Consider the following 15,813-nt stretch of genomic DNA (forward strand, 5'->3'; position numbering starts at 1 on the left):
GGGCTCTGATCTAATGGGGTCTCTAGGCTGGCACATACTGTGAGTGTAGGGGGGTCTGAACTGGTACATGAGGTCTCTGGGTTGATATATAAGGAGGTTCAGGGAGAGCACACAAGTGTGTGGGGGGGTCTGGGCTGGTACATACTGTAAGTGGGGGCTTTGTGCTGACACACGGCTTACGATTTTGTAGGAGGCAACTTGTGAGAGAAATCTCTTGTGGCCTTCTGTTTAAAGTACATTTCCTAATACCACAAGGTATTACAGAGACAGTGCACACCTCCAAATATGGCCGCTGCTGGTGCACAAGGAGACAGCCGCTAGCGGTCCCCCTGCATCTCTAGCGTCTGTCATTGTGACAGACGCAGGACCTTTAGCATGCGTGTCTTGTCTTTCCTGGGTTGGAATCATTTGGTCGACACCATTTGGTCAACATGGGGAAAGGTTGACATGGGACAAGGTCGGCATGGGTCTATGTCAACACGGCATCAGGTCAACACAAGCGTTAGGTCGACAGTGTCTAAGTCGACAGTCAAAAGGTCGACATGGGGTTTTTCACCGCTTTTTTACCCGAATGTCAACACAGTCGTCATGGACACAGTTTGAAATGCGCCACTGCGCTCGCTATGCTTCGGCCACTATTTTATTCTCCCACCATGCCCTAGTGGATGGTAGGCACATGTCGGCTCAAACAGTGAAACACCCCATGTCGACCTTTTGACTGTCGACATTGACACTGTCGACCTAATGCTTGTGTTGACCTAATGACCTGCCGACCCAATGATTGCCGACCATCATGCTGTAGACCAAATGACCGTATCACCAATCACTTGCACTGCAAAACCAGTCTGATTTTGCAGTGTAAATGATTGCCGCTTTAAAAAAACCTGGAGATTTCTTGCCAAATCTCTCACTTTCTGAATCTCTCATCCTATTACATTTCACCCTAAGTGTTAGGAAATTCAGTACTTATATGTTACTTGGGCGCCCACTTAGCTATTTGCTTAGTTTTCCACGTCCCCTAACGGGGCTCTCTGCGCTCGCCACACTATATAAAATCAACTCCATGCCGACATGGATAGTGGGGGTATGAGCGTACTAACTATAGTGGGCACCCAACTAACATATAAGTACCGGAAATTCCTGTATGTGAGATTCTGACTGACAGCTCCTGGAACATGGACTTATTATTTGGCTGTATAGGTAACATGGTATTTGTTTCTTCTTCCTGTTATATGGGAGTGAACAGCTTTGATGAGTTTCCCACTTGCCAAGCTGTTCGCTCCAGAGGGGGAGGTGGGCGGACAACGGGCCGGAGCAGAGGAACGCCCAGCGTTTTATGGGCATCACCATGAAAACTCTGCGCATTCCCCTGGGAGCGCAGGTGGGCCAATGTCTGCTCAGGTTGGGTGGCTGACATCACATGACATCAGCGCCCGCCCCCTCTTCAGTGGACTCCGGCAGAAATAAAAGTCAGTTTTGTGGGCGACCATCGAATGATTTCTCTCCCCTTCGGCCGCATGCAAGGGGATGTGTTTATGGGCTCGCTAGGCAGCAAGCGGACGCAGTTTAGCGAGCCTTGCTGAATCAGGCCCTTCGTTTTTAAGAGCTTGGTACTGTTAGTTAATTCCCGTTAGGCTACTACAGGCTAATGAAATCTATCAGCTACATTTATGTATTATTTTTCTAATGACTGCTGTTCTATGACTGCACATGCTTAGCAGCACACTAGTGAGTCATCTCACTATTATTTATGTGTCTACTCCAATGGACCAGGTGCAGAGTTTTGCATTCTTGACTATGTGGCTCCTGCTGCTATGTAAATCTGTAATGCATGTCACTTTTGAGCAGGGGCTGGCCTACACATCATTGTGGCCCTGTCCCCTAATGTTCAAAGAGGATATATGCACCATCTTATTGCAGGCGATACAGGGGTGGGGGGTAGGCGATACAGGGGAGGGGGTAGGCGATACAGGGGAGGAAGGTAGGCTGATCACTCAACCTTCTGCCCATTCACTTCAGTTGAGGAGCCTTCTGCCCATTCACTTCAGTTGAGGAGTGAGGCCCAGTGAGATGACCCCCCCCCCCCCTCCATCAAATTTGGAAAGGAATAGAAGGAATCTTGGTCCAGGTGCCTGTGCAATACAAATAACAGGCACCGGGACCAGTGATATAGGTACTGCGCATGTGCAATCGCCGTTTTTGCACGGCAGCCCGCAGAAAGGAGTCCCGGAGTGAAGGAACACCTCCCAATGGGACTGCCTTTGTGACTGGCAGGTCGGACTTCCAATAAGAAGTCACTGCCAGTCACAGTGAAGCCAGTGCAGTCTCACAGACTGCATCTGGCTTCACTAGTGGAGGATATTAAATGGGAGGGCTGCAGCCCTGCGATCTGTGCATGATTCTGTCTTAAAAAATGTATAAAAGTTCAAATTAAAAATGCCATGGGGTCCCCCCTCCTGAGCATAACCAGCCAGACATTTTCATGATTAAAATTCGCACATTTTCATGACTAAATATTGCACCATATCGCACTTTTCACCCGCAAATTCGTATCCCATTAAATAGTAAATTTTTTACTAAATTCATGATTTCAGAAAATGCAATAACGTGCGATTTCAGGACCTTACTAAAAATCGCATCCCATTAAATCTTGCCAATAGTCTCACACTCACAAAGTACCATCTGGTGGCATGACAATGCATTGCAGGGACTTTTATTCTGCTTCGGAAAATACCCTATGTGAAGTTTGCTCAAAGCAACAGAATTAGTAAACACCCAATATAGAAAAAATTTAATATGTGCTACGCTGCTGTACTGAAAACATCAGAATGCATACCTGTTCTCTAAATATAATTGAATAATATAGTAAAATAAATATATTGGTTTGACAGGTTACAGGTTACCAATCATTTTAGCAATCTCCTTTCTCCTCTTGCCCCAAGAAAGGTAGTTTCACTGGGCTTTTCTTATTGTGTTGTGTGTGTGTGAACAAGAGAGCTCTAGTCACAAGTGGGATTCAATGAGTTGTCCCTTTTACAATTGCCCTCGACCAGGTTGTTATGCCGGAGCGGTCCAATAGGTAATTGGATACTAAACAATTTCTGAACAGAAAATGCTAAACTAGGACTGGCCTTTTTAACCCTTTGAGTGCCATCATCTCTGTGAGAGATGTTCAAAATATATTCTAAAATTACCATTGTCGCTTACATTGATATATACAGTAATTGAAAATAAAATATCTTGTGTAAAAAAAGATTACATTTCCTACTGTATATAGGGTAAACGTTACAGATTATTCTGATGAATAGAAAGGTTTACTTGCCAATTTTCACACCAATTGTGACAAATTCCCATGGCACTCAAAGAGTTAAACAGATCCCATGAAGACTTGTCCTGAGTATTGTAGAAATTACCAATAAAAACAAACATTAAAATTTTACTTTACGATTTACTTTAATCTTTTGTACTTGTAAGTTACTTACAGTATTTTAATTAACTCATTGCTTAGTTATTGTTATTGTGTGAGTTAGATGTGGACAGACAATAAAAGTTTCACTCGTCTTTTTGGGGTAAAGTGCTGTAAACAATAGTGCTATAATTAACCCGTATGCTTTATGGCACAGGCTGTTAATGAAGACTTTGTACTTCCTCAGCAGAACTTCTGATTGATGCCTTGTTCAGCAAGGAGAATATTTTGAAAATTAAGGAAAATTAAAAATGAAGGACACAGAAAAAAAGGTTGCAATAAATTGCAACTGTGAATCACATACTGGTGTCACACAGATATGGGAAGGCAGCAGAGTCAGAAGTAAAGAAATAACACCCTTAATGTAATTCATATTAGCTGTTTCTGCACCGGAGCAATGAGTTGGATACATAATTATCAGGGGCCACTAGGCCCCCAATAATAAACCTGATGAATAGTTCCCTATGCCTCAGTTGGAAACCGCAATAGCCACAAACAATAATGAAAACATTGTGGCCAGTCATGACCCCATTCTTATAGGTAAAGCCAATTTAGTGGGCACAGCCAAGGGTTTTTTATTTGTGTATCTGCGCATGTCTTTCTCTCCATTTTCTACCTTTTGTTTTATTCCCATGTCTGTCTTTCGCTCCCTTGATCTCGCCATGTGTCCTCCTCCCCTTGCTTTTATGTGGCTGACCCTGTATTATGGGTGTCTGCTCTCTTTTAATTATTTTTTTTTATCAGGTTCAGATAATCAATGTTGGGCTTCAAGGGCTAAAACACAAATATACTATATTATATGTAATATAGTATATACTATACTATATAATTTAAAAATTAATATAAAAGAAAATCATCTGTTAGTAAATGTGTTTTAACCCTGGAAGTCCTTTGATTAAAATTGAATTTAATAGATCTGAAATTTATTAAAATGAGCCTTTAGTTAATATACCCCATTGTACTGTATATATGTCTGTGACCTTTGTTCCCCCGAATCCCATAGAGCTCACTTGTGGAGTTTCCAGCAGTTGCTCAGAGTTAACCCGCACTCAAAGGAACACTTCCTATGTAAACACATGCGCAAGTGCAGATTCTATTTATTCAAAAATAATCTGTCTTTTTAAATTATATTTATCTGTTCCCACCATTCTGCAATTATCATAACAGAACGGGGGGAGAGGGAGGGGGGGGATCAAAGGTTCAACAGTTAATAGGTCAACACCAAAAGGTTGGCCGCTACAATGTTGACATTGCCAAAAGGTCAACGCAAGCAACAGGTTGATAAGAAAAGGAAGGCATATGAAAAGGTCAACATGACCTTATTTTACTTTATTTTGTGTCAATGTGGACAAGGCCACCCAATCGGTGTAGCGCATAGCCTTGCATGGGTCGCTTTGCTCCAAGCTTTCTGTTTAATTTTTATTTTTATTTTAAAATTATCCTGTGCCTTTAAATAATGTTAGTTTTAATCTACTGTGGCTTGAATTGAAGAAAAAAAAACAGATCAGAATTCTCAAATGTATAGTAAAAAAATAAATAAAAAATCCTTTCCTTGATTAAAATTTAATACACATATATTGCATAAATCTTGCAAATCAGCAAAGGATCTTTATGGTTTCAGTTTAATATTAAATTTGTTAATACTTTATATGGATAGCTACATTTTCATAGACAGACTGTCTAATTAGAACTTATCCATCCCAGCATTATATTGCAAAAGGTGAGCAAAATGTTGTCTTAAGGTTCTTGAGTCCTAGATAGTCAGTGAGTGTGTCAATTAGAGAACCTTAACCTTGAACATATATTTTTTAAACACCTAAGCTAATTACTGAGCTCCGAAATATAATAAATTCCAGGGTTTTACTTGCCTCCTCAATTCATCCCTCTCTTTAGGCAATGTCCCCTCTATCTTCAAACATGCATTAATCTCCAAAAGAACCTTTGATCTACAGTAAATGCGCTTTCAAGCTACCAGCCAATTTCTCTCCTCTATCTTTTGTCTCCGAACATCTTAAACGAATTGCGTACAACTGCCTTTCTTTCCTCCCACTCGCTGCTTGACTCATTCCAATCAGGCTGCCATTCTCTGCACTTCAGTGAAACTGCCCCAAAATTCTGAAATGACCTTCAAGCTGAAAAAATCTATGGTCCACTACTGACACTGTGGGTGACCCTATCATTCTGTAAATCCTTCATTTACTTAGTCTATTTGATACTGCCTTCTCCTGGCTGTCCTCTTACCTCTCTGAGCATTCTTCTCTGTCTCCTCTATAAACCCCCACTTAAATACGGGTGCCGGCCAACTGTCCGACAGTCGGGATCCCATCGGCCAGTATACGAACATCGGAATCCCAACTGTTCAACTGTCTGACAATCAGGATCCTGACTGAGAGGGGCTATTCTCCCTCATGGGTGTCCACAACCCCCATAAAGAGAGAAAAGAACCTTTGTTTAGCGCAGCAAGCCACCGAGCCCGCAAGGGGCTTTCTAGCGATCTCCTCTTTGTCAGAGTACTGGTGGTCGGTATTCCGATGTCTGTATACTTACAACTGGAATCCGGTTAATCTAAAAGCACCTGCCGGTTAGTTTGATCATGCAGACATGTAGTCTCTTATAGCTGTTAGTAAAGCAGGGGTAGCTGTCGGAGGAATAATGTCAGTAGGATAAATCTGAACTGTCTATTAACCAAAGACATTGTTTTTCATGTGCTGCTCCTTTCTCTGGAATTCTCTAACACCCCCTCCCCCTTTATCTTCCACAAGATATAAGTTCCATTATACATAACGTGTGAGCGTCGTGGGACTTCGTAGCACCTTTGTTGGATAAATGGCATCTTATTTGTAAAGTTGAGCAAATAGGACACACAAGCAGCTTCTGCTGTTTAAAATGATATTGTGCATGTCTATATTCAGTATGTGACTGCCGCTGTATCTGCATAAGAAATAGAAAACAGTGTAACGTAGCATTTAGTATGCAGATACAGCCACAGTCACACACTGAATATAGACATTTTGCAAATAAGACCCTTTTTAACGAAAACAGTGGCAAAAAACACACCTGGCGCTACTGAGTTGTGACATGGCATGGCACAGCTAGAAGGGGTGTTTAAAGCAAAATGAGGCTAGATGTATCTTCACCAAACCCATCTAAATCTCATCCTTACCCTCTGTTCCATGCTCACTGTCTACCCCGTCTGTGTCACCCCTTCTATTGCCCCTCCCCCTTTAGAATGTTAGCTCTTATGAGCAGGGCCCTCTTCCCTCAAGTGCTTTTCTTTGTCTTACTTAAAGCGTTTTTTTTTTGCCACCCTGATGCTTATTTCCGAGTTGTCTGAAAATGCACCTATGTTTATATACCCTGTACTTGTCCTTTATTGTATTCACCTATAAGCCATTATTTCCTATTTTGCATATTAATTTACATACTGTGTAATTGGGTGCTGCAAATCCTTTGTGGAGCCATGTATTTAAAGGCTGATAATAATCATAATAATATACTTTAATATGCAGTATGCAGCTATAATAAGCTTCCACTCTTCTCGGATGTTTCTGCGGAAATTTGTGCCTAATCATTCTGTAGAACATTTATAAGGTTAGGCACTGATTTTGGTCGAGAAGACCTGGCTCACAATCTTCATTCCAGTTTATCCCATAGGTGATTGATTGGGTTGAGGTCAAGGCTCCATGAGTGCCAGTCACGTTTTCCACACAAACTCCTAAAATCGTGGGCCTAATTCAGGTTGGAACGCATAAGCAATTATCAGGAAACTGCACACTTGAATGTAAAAAACATTCTGCAATTCGGTAAAAAAAAATGATGTGCCCAATAACTGCTACAAATGGCAAACTCTCTGTGAGAGATGTGGAAAATATCAGCTCACATTTGTTATATAAATTCAAATTGAAAAATGTGTAAAAAACTTTATATTTCCTATATAAGGTAAACATTACAGGTCAGTAAGATGAATAACAATGTTTGCTTGTCAATTTTCTCACCAATTTTGACAAATTCGCTCAAAGGGTTAAACTACTTCTGTGTTGTAGTTGTAAATGCACTATACCTGTAGTTGCCTGTTTTTCTAGAATGTTTACATTGAGGTCACCCTACCTTCTTGAAAAACAGGCAATTCTCCCAGGCTCCATATTTTCTTGGCACCCATTCACCTCTACCAAAAGGAAGCTATGAAAAGCAGGGAGATATGCAGATAAGATAGATGTGTACAATTCCCGTGGTGCATATTAAACCTACAAATTGTGTTCCCAGTGTAGAGAATTTTATGTTGTAGGCATTGTTTTTATCTTATACTTATGTGTAGGCTATGAGAAGATGTGTCAACTGTCTAGAAAACTGGCCATACATCAGGATGACCAGCATCAGATCCGAGTCATCTACCGATTTCACCGGCAGCTTCCCAGACACACTATAGATTATACTGTATGTGTATCATTTCACCTAATAGCTATCGTAAGATCTGCAACTCACAGCATACTGATCGTTATCAGCATCTTCAGATCTTACGTGCACCATATAAAATCTGAGAATTGACCTCACAACCGGCGGGACCGGGCATCATTACCAAAACACCTCACAATCTGCACTCAAAACACACACAGTGCATCGCACGACCCGACTTCTGGATTTGTCCATACTCTATATTTATTGTATCGACAGAGGATTATCACACCTAAGTTTGACTTATACGGCCTACACACATGCCGATATTAAGGCATTTTCTAAGCGATTTTGCTTAGTTTGGCAAAGTCGCTTAGCAAATGCCCTCACATCGGTGTATGTGTGGGGGCTATATCGGCAGCAGTGCGCGTCCCCGCGCGTCTTTATCGCTGGCCGAGATTGATGGACAGTGTCCATCAATCTCGGCATCGGCAGGGTTCTCCCACCGGAAAACACTGGCGCTGTCTGCTCGCTTAGCACACAGAGCTGACAGCTTGCTCTGTGTGTGGGCTGTCAGCTCTGTGTGCTATGCGATAGCGGCGCAGCACAGCCCGACCTAGCATAGCTAGGTAGCCCTGCACACATCGCTATGTGTGTAGGGCCCATTAGAGATGGGAAACACACTAATGAATTGTACTAAATCTTGAGTTACAGCTGATGGGGGTTATTCAGACTTGATTACAGTCCTGCAATTTCACCAGGCGTATGATTATTAATTGACTGTGCATGCATACGGATCGAAGCGCACATGCGCGAGGCCATTCAGTGAAACAAAAATCTAGCGTTATTTCTGATTGCAAGCCATTTGAAAAGAAGTCAGCATTTGGTGGTGGTAATGGGCCAGTTTCTGGGATTGTCAGGGAAAATGCAGGGGTGCTCAGCCGTTTTCAGGGAGAGTGTGGCCCTATTTCTGGTCTGAGACCGATGTTTTTTTAGTGCGATGTGCATATGCCGGGTGCGTGCACCCACGGCGAGCATACTGTTCGCTCGGTGCACGCACCCAACATAGCAGGCGGGAGGCATAGAGGGGATTGGGGCGGCGGGCTGCCCCATTACCATATGGGAACGCCAAGCGTTTCATGGGTGTTACCATGGTAATGAGGCCATGATGCGGGTGCAGGGGGCAGGCAGCTGACATCACTGGATGTCCGCTGCCCACCCACTTCCGTCCTAGTGTGCATGCATATGTAAGTGATTTGAAAGTCACTTTTATATGCGTGCACCTTCTACATCTTCCGATGGTCGGCGACCATCGAAAGATGTGGGTGTTCCCCGCAGTATGTGAATTGATGTTTATTGTAACCATCCATTCGCAGCCTGTGTGTGGGAACACTCTCTGTAACATCCGCTCTGACATCGATCAGCCTGTTTCTATCATACAAGCAGAGTATGTTCACGGTTCCGCACAGAATGCACAGATTGGAAAAATCATTTGATGATCAATGCGTTGCCGATGTATTTGCAGCTATTCGCAGTTCAGCCATGTGCAGCCTCGCCCAGGGCAGGTTTTCACTCTGGCAGGGCAGGGGATATCTGATTGCAGTGCTCTGCAATTTCGCAGAGCAATGATCAGGTCTGAATAACCCCCGACAATATTTAATTGATCCGCATAATATTTACATTAGAAAAATACAAAAAGAAAATGAAAAAAGGGTTAGACCTGCTAAGAGGAGTATACATTTACAAATCTATATGTTCTACGTTTACAGGTATTAGCGACAGGACTCAGTGGGCTCTATTCATCGCTACCCACAAAGCTAGATGATAAAGGAGAAGAATGGCATTGCCTCATTAAAGAAGACTGGCTCCAGATTCCTGCTCTCATACAGTTCATGAATTCTCTGGAGTTTTGCAATGCAGTTATACAGGTTAGATCATGCTTTGCCACAACTAACTGCAGTACAAGCGATGGGCAAATGACTCTGGATTCTAGGGGATTGTCTGCCTGTTAGCGTATGCAGTTAAACCAGGGCCTCAGACAAGTGGCAGCCCAGTTCCCTGTTTTATTTATGGTCTGAAATATTAGGGATCATGTGACCGTTAATTACTGGCGCCAACATCTTTTACTAACACTATGACCTACTTACTCATCTGTGGCTGCGATAGGAAATCAGGGGCAGATTTATTAAGCTTGGAGAAGAGATAAACTGGAGATAAAGAGGAGAAAATGTAAAAGGAGATCAAGCACAGCCAATCAACTCCCAACTGTCTTTTTCAAACACAGCTGATTGGCTGGTGCTTTATCTCCTTTCCTCTTTATCTCCAGTTTATCTCTTCTCCAAGCTTAATAAATCTGCCACTCAGTTATTGTAGCGGTTTACTAATAAAATGTTGCCAGCCAGTCCTCAATGCATCTGCGCAATGCACTGGGTGCCCCGGACCAGAGGGCAGATGCGCTAAGCTTTAAAAGTGATAAAATGTAGAGTAATAAACAGCCAGCCAATCAGCTCCTAACTTCCATGTCACAGACTGTGTTAGGAGCTGATTGGTTGGTTGTTTTTCACTCTCCATTTTATCACTTTTGAAGCTTAAGCATCTGGCCCTGGGTCTTCTAGCTTCCCTCTTGACCATAACAACAAGAAAAGGAAAGAGAAAATGAATTGAGCTGTAATGCCCAGCCACTAAGATCATTATGACGATAGGAGAATTGTGAAGGTACAGTACATGTTCTGTACAGATCCTTTTTAAATAGGCCTATTATCTAATCAGGCTTCTTACTTTCTCAGGATGGGGTCACCCTGTGTCTCTGGCAGGGTAACTATAAATAAAACCTTATACGTACAAGCATACAGTTACCAATCAGTCACAATCCTCTTGAACCATGCAAGTTTCTATCAGTGTCCCTTCTTCTTTTTATATATTTAGGCTGCTTACAGTAGCTATAATGACCTTTAAATTCACTTATTCTACAGGATAATGAGGCTGTTTCCCACCTAACAAGTGTTTTGTGTAAAATGCTACGGTTATTATTTTTATTGCTAGACACGTCTCCTTCATATTGCAAAGAACATTTGAAGGTTGCTGGGATATTAGTACTTCAGGCCTGAAATTACATTTCCAACAGCAGTGCCTGCAATATATTATTACTAACACATTAGCGTATGCCTATTAACGCCTTTATTTCTTAAGCTTCTTTTTTTTTTTTTTTATTAAATTACATTGAACAACACACACCTAACAGATAATCTATACTACACAAGTTTTCAAACTCGGTCCTCAGGACCTCACACAGTGCATGTTTTGCGGGTTTCCCCACAGAATCACAAGTGAAAGAATTAGCTCCACCTGTGGTTCTTTTAAAATGTGTGAATGAGTAATGAAAGCACCTGTGCACTTGCCGCGAGATCTGGAAAATGTGAACTGTGCTGGGTCCTGAGGACCGAGTTTGAGAACCCCATGCTATACTACTTTTTACACACTCGACTCTTCCTCTTCTCTGCTATGCTGCATGCACAGACATGGCTGGGGAAATGGAATGCAGCTATGATCGGTAAAAAGGCGTGACAGCAATTACACGGGAACATAATCATAACAGTGTTTAGCAGAGTCATTACATGCAGATATCATTGCTGTAACAATAGCTGTGTGCCCTCATACACATGCACAGCTATGCAGAGGGGCCTTTCTTACACCAGCGGCACTGCGGCAGCTGAGGAAAGCTGCGCACAGCACTGGAATGCTGACGATCTGTATTTGTCATTTTATCATTCCCTGCTTGAACTTTTAAAAACACAGCAAGATATATTGGAACTTGACATCAATAACATTGACACAGGGGAGAAAACACCATAAATCTACTTCAGATCTTTTTTTTATAAGGACCAGACAACACAGAGACATTTTGTACTAGATAATTATTCTTTATTAATTGCTTCTATTTGTGGCACAAAATATGATGCGGTAACTCAAGGGCAATGTGCTCTATTTTTATAAATTGTAATTGACTGGTGCACAGGGAAATCTGTCTTGTCTTTCAGCAGAGTTTACTAACAGACAATAAACCCGCAATGTGCAATTCTCAGGCACCGATACGCTGCTAAGCAACCAACTTCAAACTTTCTAAGTAACAAATTAGATATTGGAGAAAGTAATCATTAAACATTTATACACATTGGGGAATACTATGTAAACATTTACATACAGTACAAAAGGGGTAATTTGTAGATTTGAAGAAACATAGCAAAGAAGCTATTTAACATTCATCATTAGAAAGAAATATGAATTAATAGCAAAACCACCATTTCCTCTATTTCTATATTATGCTTAGGTTGGAATCCTTGTATACTTATTTTCCTTTAATGAGTAAAATTATGAAATTGTTCTTATTATTATTGTCGTCATCATCATCAGCAAAAAACAAAAGTTGGATGTCATTTTAGGTGGCTCACCCTCTTATACGTGCCCAGCTCGTGGACTACATTTACAATGGATTCCTGCTGCCAGTAATGGCTCCGGCACTTCACAAGGTCAGTTTGTAAATAATGTTAATGGAATTCTGAATTTGATCTATTCTAACCCTAGAATAGTAGTCAGGTGAGTGTCTCATTGCAAATATCTCCATAGTTACCTGATTTGGTCATTCCTGACCACAAAACCTATCCACAGGAGAATGGACTGAAACTGTTTCGTAAGGACAGAACATTCCTCTTTGTTTGATTACATGACTGGGCTTATCACACTGAGAAAGGAGAAATCCTGACTCTATCGCCATTCGCCATCCCCAGCCAGCCGCCGGAGTCCGGCAGACGTTCACACGCCCGATTCTTCCGGAGGCCCTGCAGCCCTCCGCCCGTCACCCCACTCTGTCTCCGCCTACCCCGAGTCCCTGTACGTCTCCCTGAAGCAGGGAAGCCTTCTGTCCCTGCTCTCTTACTGACAGGAAAGCTCGAGTGAGTGAGCCGCTTGCGCGTGCCCATCCGCCGGCCTGATGGTGGCTCCATTTGTACGTGATGGTCTCACATTTCAGTGGCGAGCAGTACAAAAAAAGATCTGGGGTGACATTCTATGGAATGAGAGTTGTGTTTTTTGGCGATTTTTACTCCAAAAAACGGCTAATTCACATTTTTCCGTGAAATCGCATATTTAATGTGATTCGAAAAGGTCCCTAAATCGCATATTTTTTGCGATAAGTCATGCGTACTGAAAGTGCGGTAAAAATTCGCACTTTTATCGCATCCAGATGTTTCCCAATAGAAAAGTATACAATTCGCTTATTTAATGGAATGGGATTTCGCAAATCGCACTTTTAAGGTGTCTAATAATCGCCATTTTTTCAGACCAGGTTCTGATATGCAAGTTGGCCAGAACCCTGCACAGATCATTGAGATCTGTGCATGGTTCTGCGGTAAAAAATGTTTTTGTTTTTTTAATTGCGTGGGGTCCCCCCTCCTGAGCATAACCAACCCGGGCTCATTGAACCGGTCCTGGTTCCAAAAATACGGGGGACAAAAAATCTGGGGGTCCCCCCGTATTTTGAAACCAGCACCGGGCTCCAGCAGCCCGCAGTGTCATGCCACAGCCGGGGGACACTTTTTACATAAGGTCCCCCGGCCGTACCATGAGCACCGTGGCTGGTCAGCCTTGGACGGGGTGCCTGGAGGAGTGGGGACCCCCCCAATAAAGGGGTCCCCCCCCCCAAGGCTTCACCCGTCCAGGGCTGAAGCCCGGGGCTGTCACCAGCGTCCCTGGCCATTGGACGCCGGCCTGATGGTGTCAAATCTTTCAATCCTAACATTGCTTTATACAGGAGAACTACAAGTCCCAGCAGACCTCCCCCGCAGGCTGGGACTTGGAGAACCACAAGTCCCAGCATGCGGGGCAGACTTGTAGTCCACCTGTAAAAAGAATGTTAAAAGAAAACACACACACAGGAAAGTAAAACTTTATTACACACACACACACATCTTACTTTTACAACCACATACTCACCGATCCAGGATCCAGCGCTGGTCTCCCTTCTGCTGCAGAGCCGGCTACCCCCGCACTGACAGCGGAGACAACCGGCTGTCTCCGATGCAGCTAACAGCTTTTGTTGCGTTGTCCCAGCGCGACACAGGCTGAGAGAGTCTTTGGCTTATGCGTCTCCATGGAGACGCTTAGCTCAGCCAATCAGGGCTGAGCTATGCGTCTCCATGGAGACGCATCGCCCAATCACGCTCTCAGCCTGTGTCGCGCTGGGACAACGCGACAGAAGCTGTTAGCTGCATCGGAGACAGACGGTTGTCCCCGCTGTCAGTGCGGGGGTAGCCGGCTCTGCAGCAGAAGGGAGACCAGCGCTGGATCCTGGATCGGTGAGTATGTGGTTGTAAAAGTGAGATGTGTGTGTGTGTGTGTAATAAAGTTTTACTTTCCTGTGTGTGTGTTTTCTTTTAACATTCTTTTTACAGGTGGACTACAAGTCCCAGCGGGCCCATTAATGCCCCGCATGCTGGGACTTGTGGTTCTCCAAGTCCCAGCATGCGGGGGAGGTCTGCTGGGACTTGTAGTTCTCCTGTATAAAGAAATGTTAGGATTGAAAGATTTGACACCATCAGGCCGGCGTCCAATGGCCAGGGACGCCGGTGACAGCCCCGGGCTTCAGCCCTGGACGGGTGAAGCCTTGGGGGGGGACCCCTTTATTGGGGGGGTCCCCACTCCTCCAGGTACCCCGTCCAAGGCTGACCAGCCACGGTGCTCATGGTACGGCCGGGGGACCTTATGTAAAAAGTGTCCCCCGGATGTGGCATTACACTGCGGGCTGTTGGAGCCCGGTGCTGGTTTCAAAATACGGGGGACCCCCAGATTTTTTGTCCCCCGTATTTTTGGAACCAGGACCCGCTCAATGAGCCCGGGGCTGCTTATGCTCAGGAGGGGGGACCCCACGCAATTTTTTATTATTTTTTTTAAACAAACCCAAAATCGCACATAAGCTCAAATTCGCACATTTTCATGCCTAAAAATCACACATTTTCATGCCGAAAATTCGCCTATTATCGCACTCAATCACACTTTTTAGCCTCTAATGCGCATTCCATTAAATATGCGAATTATGACAAAAAAATGCGATTTCTGAAAGTGCGAAGTGCAGCGATGTGGAGTGCGAAAAATATATGCACTTTTCTCTCAGCCCATAGAATGTCACCCCTGGCCTTTATAAATATTTGTCTGGTTTATCTATCTGGCTATGAGTTGGGCATATGCGGGGTGTGTGTAGATCATATCCGAGGTGTGAGTTGGGCATATCAGAGTGTAATCAGTGATTAAGTTGACAGGTGCATTATCATTTATGCAATGATGTTATATTGGAAAAAAATGTCTTGTATAAAATATTCATTACTGATGCAAACTGATATTAAAAATAGGGACGGTCCTGCCCACAAGAGCTTAAAGTCCACAGGAAGAATCTAATTCTTAACTATTAATTATATGAATCTGATGTAGTTCTAAAGGGGCATACACACATAACGATCTGTGCTAAGCAATTTTGCTAAGCTATTTTGCTAAGCAATTTTGCTGGTGTCAAGATCTCCCATGGGGAGCACATACACATGCAGAGATTTGTGCTAATTGATTTTGCTAAGCGATTTTGCTAAGCAATTTTGCTTAAGCAAAAAAAAGTCAGGGTAATGGTTCAGAATGAGAGATTGTGATCAGTATCTCTCATTCTGTACACACAGAGAGATTTGCAGTAATTTGCTAACCAATCTGACTAGATTGTGACTGCATGCACTGATTTAGTTAGCAAGAGATATTTAATCTCTCGGAGCATACACACGGAGAGATCTGTGCTTACTTTCTAAGCAATCTAGTCAGATTGCTTAGAAAATAGCACAAATTTGCTCCATGTGTACACCCCTTTATTTCTATAGCATTGGTATATTAAAAAAAAGTAATGGTATAATTTCTATGTGTAAATA

At 43.0% G+C, this 15,813-nt stretch overlaps 1 protein-coding gene across 2 annotated transcripts in view; it reads left to right on the forward strand.

The window, feature by feature from the left end:
• Positions 1 to 15,813, forward strand: part of FHIP1A (FHF complex subunit HOOK interacting protein 1A) — a 187,406-nt gene that overhangs the window by 96,663 nt on the left and 74,930 nt on the right. For both annotated transcript variants that reach the window (XM_083171581.1, XM_083171590.1), the window contains exons 4-5: positions 9,628 to 9,786; positions 12,298 to 12,384. In XM_083171581.1, coding sequence (XP_083027707.1) covers positions 9,628 to 9,786; positions 12,298 to 12,384 — 246 coding nt within the window. The remainder of the gene's footprint in view (positions 1 to 9,627; positions 9,787 to 12,297; positions 12,385 to 15,813) is intronic.

Source organism: Crinia signifera, chromosome 1 (genome assembly GCF_055691185.1).
Source record: "Crinia signifera chromosome 1, ASM5569118v1, whole genome shotgun sequence".
NCBI lineage: Eukaryota > Metazoa > Chordata > Amphibia > Anura > Myobatrachidae > Crinia > Crinia signifera.